General features: G+C 29.2%; 1 protein-coding gene across 1 annotated transcript; it reads left to right on the forward strand.

Annotated features, from left to right (window-relative positions):
* Positions 1-5,756: 5,756 nt before the first annotated feature.
* LOC145813517 (lectin 5-like) lies at positions 5,757-8,103 on the forward strand. Its single transcript, XM_082909006.1, has 2 exons — positions 5,757-6,066; positions 8,054-8,103. Exons 1-2 carry the CDS (start codon positions 5,757-5,759, stop codon positions 8,101-8,103), a joined length of 360 nt encoding a protein of 119 aa, XP_082765132.1.
* Positions 8,104-9,027: the final 924 nt, after the last annotated feature.

A 9,027-nucleotide genomic window follows, 5' to 3' on the forward strand; every position in this document is an offset into this window, starting at 1 on the left:
AAATCTATGTACCCATCATTTCTAACCAATCACAACTCATGCTTGTTTTGATTCTCTACAATTTCCTTATTTTCAAATACATTCATATATATATATATATATATATATATGTTGTATAAATTGTGCGATAACAAAAACAAATAGATTCATACTCGTTAATTGAAATTTCAGAACAAGTAAACCATTCTGAAAATTACAATACACAACAAAATAAAATAACATAGAAAAGCAAACCGAAACCTACACTAGACAGTGTCCTTAATTTTTTTTAAATAAATTTAAAAAATTCTAGATATGCATAAAATTTGATAAGAATAATGTGACAATGTTAATTAATGTGTATTTGATTTTATTGTTGAGCCAAATAAAATAAAATAAGATTGAATGTATAGCTTTGGTTGTGAATCTTAAAAAAAAACAAATGGTTGTGAACCTTAAAAAAAAAATTAAAAAAAAAAAAATTAAATGTATATTTAGCTTTGGTTGTGAATCTTAAAAAAAAAAAAAAAAAAAAAAAAAAAAAAAAAAAAAAAAAAAAAAAATTGGTTGTGAACCTTAAAAAAAATTAAAAAAAGAAAAAAGATTAAATGTATATTTAGTTTTGGTTGTGAATCTTAAAAATTAAAAAAAAAATGGTTGTGAACCTTAAAAATAAAAAATAAAAAGATTGGAGGTATATTTAGCTTTGGTTGTGGATCTTAAAAAAAAAAAAATGGTTGTGAACCTGAAAAAATAAATAAATAAAAAAAAGAAAAAAGATTGAATGTATATTTAGTTTTAGTTGTGAATCTTTAAAAAAAAAAAAAAAAAAAAAAAAAACATATGGGGAAATTAGTGGGTACCCATCCCCAACCCATCCCCATATTTAAAGAATATCACCTATCCTACCCAATGGATAAGAAAAAGAGGGAAAAACCCATGTATTTGGGTTGGGTCTCCATGAATACCCACAGAGTAAGTTATCCATTGCCATCCCTAAATGCTCTGCATGATAATGTATCTAGAGTATGTTGCTTTTCTTTCGTAATAATTCACGTTAAGAGACAAGCACAAAAACTCCACGCAACCAACTTCACTAGTTATTTTTTAAATAAGAATTTAGTCGAAATTTATTCATAATAAAATTTTAATACATTAAAGACAAGCACAAAAAATTTTTCTTGAGAATTTCAGCACATATCATTATTATCAAAATATTAAACTTTAAAATAATATAACTTTTGATGTAGATATCAGTTTTTAATAAAAGTTATATTTTTAGAATCCTCTCATCAAGATCTATCAAATAAAATTCATGTTGACAATGAAAATCTTTAAAATATATATATATATATATATATATATTATCGTCGAAATTGATGTAAATAATAACAATAATATATTACTCTGTTTGACAGTTATTCTGTTTGACAGTAACATATTATTCTGGTTCTAACATGTTACTCTGTTTGACAATAACATGTTACTCTGACAATATTATCCAAAAAAAAAATATATATATTTTACTATATCCTTGCTCAATTATGTGTTTTTTTCCTTAGGGGTTTATGGAACAAAATAAATTGAATTGTCCTTTTCACCAAATAAGGATCCAATGGAGAGGTTTTAGCTAAATTTTTCTTTTAAAAATTATTGTTATCTTTTAGATTATTAATTTCATCTATTTTGTCCTTAATTTTTTTATTTTTTATTTTTGTTCATATGGTTCAATTAGAAATAATCCATTCAAATCAATTAATAAACAGTGCCAGTCATAAATTTTATTTAGAGGGTCCGAGGTTAGTGTAGATAAGTTTGAGTGGATAAATATATTCCAGACTTCTTGATTTTTCAACCAAAGTCGCCGTTGTTAGGAGTAATACTACAAATCTACCTTTATAAATTTAGAAATTACCTAGAAATTAATCTCCACTCCGTCTCACATGGACCTCACATGAACCTCACACTACACAAATTAATCTTCACCACCCACCCAAAAAAATTTGGATAGGTAAGTCTGAGTTAGTAGCCTTTCCCTCTCTATTTGTTTGTTTGTTTTTTTTTTTTTATTGAAATTTAGTCAAAGCCCTTCAATTGGACCCTTGTTTGATTAAAGAACAGTTGAATTTATTTTGCTTCATAAAACACCCCAAGGAAGAAATATAATAGAGTAAGGACAAAATAAAATATTGTTTTTGGTCTTAGATTGTAAGACAAAGTGACATATTACTGTCAAATAGAGTCGCGTGTTATTATTTACATCAATTTTGACAATATTAATTTTTTTTTTTAAGAATTTTATAGTCAACATGAATATTATTTAATAGATCTTAATGAAATAATTTTAAAAATACTAATTTTATTAAAAATTGACATCTAGATCAAAAATTTTATTATTTTGAAGTTTAATATTTTAGTAATAGCAGCATGTGTTGTATTTTTTAAGAAATTTTTTTATATTTATCATTGTTTTGTGTTGGATATTTTTTTTGTGTTTATCCAAAGATACTTTGCCTTTTTTATACTTCGACTATATTATTATTTTTTTACAAAGATACTTTGCCTTTTTGTTAGCGGGGGAAAGACGGACTTAGTTGACCAATGATAAGAGCTAGTGACAATCACACAGAATCTTTTTCCGAGTGTTTATTCTCGTAGAAAAATTGATAACTTTCTAATAATAAAGTCCTGGGCTTGAGAAGTATGTGAAACCGAAGACTCATACAAATTGTATTTCTGTTAAAAAAAATACATTGTATTTGAAAATCTTAGTGTCCACTTTTTCTGTACATTATTCATAAAAAAATAAATTAACTTTGATAATTATAATTTTTTATTTTATTATGTTTATTTTCAATAAATGAATAATTTATTTTAAAAAAATAATATTAGTCGTTCATTTTTTTAGACAAACATCATAAAATAAAAAGGTTACGTGATTATCGGATTAATTTATTTTTTTTCATAAATAATATATACAAAGGGTCCTACAAATAATTCAGATTATTAAAATGAGATATGTGGTAAATGTCGCGTACCTACTCAAATTTAAATTTAAACTTAAAAAAAATCAACCTACCTAAATATATCTTTTCAAATATGCAATAATTGCTTCTAAAATCATGAACACATTGGCCTCGTTTAAGAAGTTGGCTATTTTAGTAAATTATTTTAGTTTTTGACTATTTTAATAGGCTAAATTTTTAAGTTTGGGAAGATAGTTGAATTTTTTTATAGTTGGATATGATATTCATGAGAAAAAAAAATAAAATGATTATAGATTTAATATGATATTTTATCTTATTAACTATTTTAGCCTAAAAAACCAAAAATTCATTTCCCAAACAAGGTCATTATTAGCTTACTCCAATTCTCAAACCCTCTCGATCCATTGAGTCTTTATTCCTCAATCAAATTCTATCCTCATTTTTTAGTGTTACGAAAGATTTGTACGATGAAAATTTAGATTTTGTCAATGATACCATCGTTTATAACAAAATTATAATTGAAAACGTAAGTTTTAGTGCTTAAAATTGTTGTCTTCTTTTTTTCCTTCTGCACATTTCTGTAAACAATGTCAAAATTATTCTTATAATTCGACGATCTACAATTGAAAAATACAAAATGTATCAGACTTCAACTTCCAAATCAAAATAGATTTTTTGACAATCAACTTCCAAACCAAATTAAAATTATCAATTATCAATTTCACTGTCTTTTCGAGCTGACCTATTATTTTTTTGGACATTGTCAACCTAATTCAAAAAACGATTGAAATTTGTAAAAAAAATTGTAAAACTTTACACAAGCATATGAAAAACTACGAAAATGAGTAAACTAATTTGAGAAAATTAATATATTTATTGAATTAAAACAAACCTAGAATGATATTGAATGGAGTGCTACAATAGGGAAGATTGAATTAAAAACAAGCTGCACTTTTTCAACCTTCAACAATGTACAAACGGCACCAAGTTTTATTCATTTATTTATTTATTTTGGATAGTAACGGCACCATGTTTGAGTGTGTACATTGTTCAGGATTAAGTGTGTGCACTATGTTTTGGGTGTGTACAAGATGTGTTTACAATTTTACAATTAGGACATATTTGGAATAAAAAGTGTGCGGACTGAAAAAAAATTAAGGCCTTGTTTGGTTTGTATCGGAAGATACAATTTTAGAGAAAAGATCTCAAAAATTTGTTTGGTTGAAAAATTTTGAAAAAAAAAAAAATTTCAAAATCACTTTTCTCTACTTATCAATTAATTATTTTTTCTCTCTCCCCTCTCTTTCTCCCACATCCTACACATCAATCAATTATTTATTTTTATTTTTTTCATACCCATCTATTCAACTATAAATAAATAAAAAAAATTAAAGTTAGTCCAAACTCCAAACTCTAAAGCCATATTTGTTTACCAGTGTGGGAGAAGGGATTGAATTGCTATGGATGTGGGTCCTACTCACAGCGTGTTTGGTGATGATTTGGAAGGAAGGATTGATAGTTCGAGGGGTTTAGTAATTCTCCTTAGTAGGGGAATTAGCTTAATTGGGTTTTAAGTGGGATTAGAAAAATAATGAGCGGATTGAATCTATTTTACATAAAAATTATTTTTTTTGATTTTTTTTATCAAGTGCACCTGTTTGTTTTAATATTTGTTTTAGTTTTTTTTAATATAGAAATAATTTTATTTATTTATTTTATATGAAAATAATTTAATAATTCCATCACTAACCATCTCTCATATTATTATCAAAACAAACACACTTTTACTTAATCCTCTCACTAACAATTTTCACATTAACAATCTATTCAGCAACCATCCTCTCACTAGCAATCACATCCAACATAATCCACCAAACAAACGTAACCTAAAACTATCTTAAAATATGCAACCAAATAAATTTTCAAATTTTGTAAACTTTTTTTAAAAAATTACTTCTCAAAATTATTTCACAAATACAAACTAAATATGGATAAAATATTTATTATATTTTTAGGTATATAAATTGAGAAAGACGTATACAGAGTGGAAATAATGTGTAGAAATAAAATTTCTAAGGATCCTTATTAGTCTTGTTTGGGAACAGGCTAATTTAGTACTTTTTTGGCTATTTCGTTAAAATATAAGTTAAAAAAAAATAGTATGTTTGGAATAATTTTTTGACTTTTTATGAAAAAAATGAACAACAAAAAGAGGAAAAAAAAGAATTTTTAACCTTTTGGTATAAATTATTAACTTTTTAGTCTTTTTAATGACTTTTTAATTTTTTAACTCAAAAAAAAAAAAAAAAAAGGCAAGAGCCAACCTCAAGAATGTCAGTGTAATTTATCCATCTATCTCCGTGCATGGATTATTAGATGATCACACCGGCTTCCTCGTTCAAAAACAGGGAGCACCCACTTTGACCAAATCACAAGATTTCAAACAATAATCTACCTATTTATACCCCAAATTGAATACGCTTTTCCTCATCAACATACTTCCAATCCCATAAATTCTCCATCACAAGTTCACAACAATGGCTTTCCAATCACACATTCAGCTTTCTTGTCTCTCAATTATCACATTTTACATTCTTCTCGCAACTCCTTGTGCAACTGCACTAAACTTCAATATCGCCGAAATTGGTCCCAAAAATCTCAACGTTGACATAACCACCAATGGAGACTCTTACATCTCCTCCAATGGCGTCCACCTCGCAGCTGACAAGTACGATACCAACTTAAATTACAAAGCCGGCAAAGCTACCTACATCAAACCGCTTCACCTCTATGACAGTGTTATTCGGCAAGTTGAACGACTTCACCACCTATTTCTCCTTCGTGATTGATTCGGATGGAAGTTCAACTTTCGGAGATGGGCTTGCATTCTTCCTTGAACCTTCCGATTCTAGCAGCACCGCAGACACCACTACAGGCGGTGCCATTGGGCTTGCAATCGATCCGTCGACATTGGAAGCCACTAGCCCATTTGTCGTTGTGGAGTTTGACACCTTTCAGAATTCTTGGGATCCACAAAGCATCACTCCTGTTACTCATCTTGGAATCAATATCAACTGTATTCAGTCTAATGTGAAGTATGGTACAATGACATAGCTCATGGGATAGAAAATCAAGCTGTGATTAGTTATCGCTCTAAGCCGAAAAAATTTGAGTGTTGTTGTCACTAGCACTATCAATAATGCCATAGTCAGACAAGACCTTTCTTTCAAGGTTGATCTAAAGAACCACTTGTCAGAATGTGTTACAATCGATTTTTCGGCTGGAACTGGTGCGTTTATTGAAAAAAATATTATTAAGGCGTGGAAATTTAATTCAAATTTTTAAATTTGAGAAAAAAAAAGTAAATGTTATAGCTCTAAGAGCATAAGATAATCTTGGACTTGAGTAAGGTATTTACCAGCTATCAGTGAATAATTGGAATAATTGTTATTATTCCTTGGATGGATATACATTTCTATTTGGAATAATATGTGATGGATGCATCTTATAATATAATTCTGTAATATTTTATTAGATTGTGTATGTTGAATTGTATTGTGTAATTGAGAAGATGGGATCAGAGGAGGCTGGAAAATTTTAATTCAACCAAAGCCTGCTTAATTAGTGTGGGGAGAGACATTTTAATTGACTAACAAGTCAAACAATTGCCACAATAGCAAGTGTGGAGATTTTACTGCATAGAGAGGAGGTGGTGAAATTAAAAACGCCGGTGGGAGCGGCAACCAATAAAATTCATCAATTAAATGATAAGTACATAAATTACCCCAGTTATAGCCCAAGTGAGGTGAGGTCTGCTGTAATAAAAGAACCTTAAGCAGTAAATTTGTTTGAATTAGATTTCTCACAAGATACAACTTATTTGAGGGACTTTTGGTATAAAACAAATTAATCAAGAAATATTTATTTATTTACATCAACAAAAGTGCTAAGATGGCAATGCAACGCGAAACATAAAATAGTAACAATCTTAGAATTTGTTGATCACAACTCAATATCATAAACAAAATTTCTCTATAGATTCGTTAATTCACAAAGAATATTAAGAATAAAGACTTAATAATGGTTGATTCACAAAGACATCCAAAGTTGGAACAAAAGAGTACAAAACTCAAAATATATTAATTCTCAAAAACTAAAGAGCCCTAAGACTTATATCCATTATTTATAAGCAAAGACCGACCTAACTTAAATAGGAAACAATCAGAATTGACAGTTTCATAATGAGCAATACAGAAATAAGAACATATAATGAAAATTATCAATAATAAAATATTGTAATAAAATAAAGAAACTATTAATATATGCTTCCACAATCATGATAGATTTTACGGAATCAAATTTCTAGATCCGTGCTTAGAGTAATTGAAATTTCAAAACTAAAAAGGGCAAATTCCCAAAATTGACCATCAAATTTTACGCAATTCCAAATCCAGCCCTTTTTTGCCCTTTCTCTCAAAAGTTATATGACCATGCATGTTGCATCATCAGATGAACACCAAAGTTGCGTCATAGCTAAACATAGAAAAAGCCACCTTTAGTTGTGGGGGGGGGGGGGGGGGGGGGGGGGGGGGTGGTGGTTGTGGGGGCTTTTACTGCATATTACTTTGGATTGTTGGGAATAAAAATTAAACATGCCAAAAAATTATCTAGAATTTATATTCTCAAGATCAAGATTCATTTATGAATCATAACAAAAAATTTAAATTTATATTGCATATTTAAAATTTTAAATAAATTTTTTGTTTTATTTTTTTGAGTTCATAGGCTTTCCATAAATAAAAAAGGAGTGGAGTAGTCTAGCGATGATAGGATTGGGAAAAAATGGACAGAGAGAAATAGTTGGTGAAATTAAGAACATAGTAGAAAAAATTCATCAGCAATTAAATGAAAGGTACAAAAAGACACTAATAAATCAACATATCACGAGATTTTGAAACAACTATTTATATGCCAGTCAAACTACATGCTTCCAATTCCATAAAATTTCCTCATCACAACAATGGCCTTCCAATCACATATTCTTCTTTATTGTCTCTCAATTTTTACATTTTAGATCTTTGTTGCAGTTCCTTGGGCAACTGCACTGAGCTTCAACCTGACCAACATCGGTTCCTGATGAGAACCAGAGTATGCAGCAACATCAACAGAATATGCATATGACTGATGAGAACCAGAGTATGCAGCAACATCAACAGAATATGCATATGAATCAACAGAATATGCAGCATCAGCAGTTGAAGTCACAACAGCCACAGTGTAGGTTCAGTTAGTATCTGTTAGTTTAGAGTTTGTTTTGTTAGTTTAGAGTTTGTTCAGTTAGTTAGAATTTGTTGTAACAAATTCTTAACCAACTCTCTTGTATGAACTATAAATAGGTGTAGGCCTAAATATCAAACGTGTGGTGAATGAAATATTATTTTCTCATTTCTTATTATGGTATCAGAGCCAAACAACTCTCACGAGCAAGATTTAGTCATGGCAGTTTCATCATCTTCTCTACCACCAAATCTTAGTTTACTGATTTCAAATTTTCAGTCTCTAGTAACAGTGAAACTTGATTCTTCCAATTTTCTTATCTGGAAACATCAGCTTCAGAATGTGCTTAGAGCCACAAAGTTGTTTGATTTTGTAACTGGAGTGATTCCATGTCCAGCTCCACAGATCCTTGATCTATTTGGAAAAGTAATTGAAAATCCAGAGTTTGCAAGATGGAAGATCATTGATGCACATTTGTTAAGTTGCATTACTGCAACTCTCTCCTCTTCTGTGTTCTCCACAGTTCTTCATTGTCAACACTGTGCTCAAGTTTGGAGTACTTTAGAGAAGAGATTTACCTCATTCTCTCGATCTCACATACATCAATTGAAGAATAAACTTCAATCAATCACCAAGAAAGGTCTCTGAATGGAGGAATATTTGACTCAAATTCACAATATTGCAGATCAACTTAGTCCTGTATCAGCTACGGTTGAAGATGAAGATTTGGTTCTGATAACACTCAACGGATTACCAGATGAATATGCAGCTTTGAAAACTACTA

Source organism: Camellia sinensis, chromosome 2 (genome assembly GCF_055761805.1).
Source record: "Camellia sinensis isolate YWXY chromosome 2, ASM5576180v1, whole genome shotgun sequence".
Taxonomy (NCBI): domain Eukaryota; kingdom Viridiplantae; phylum Streptophyta; class Magnoliopsida; order Ericales; family Theaceae; genus Camellia; species Camellia sinensis.

Excerpts from the sequence above, each read along its gene's own strand:
- LOC145813517 (XM_082909006.1), top strand. The coding sequence starts at position 5,757 with ATGACAGTGTTATTCGGCAAGTTGAACGACTTCACCACCTATTTCTCC. Across the intron at positions 6,067-8,053 it reads TCAGTCTAATGTGAAGTATG|TTCCTTGGGCAACTGCACTG; the intron begins GTACAATGACAT and ends TCTTTGTTGCAG.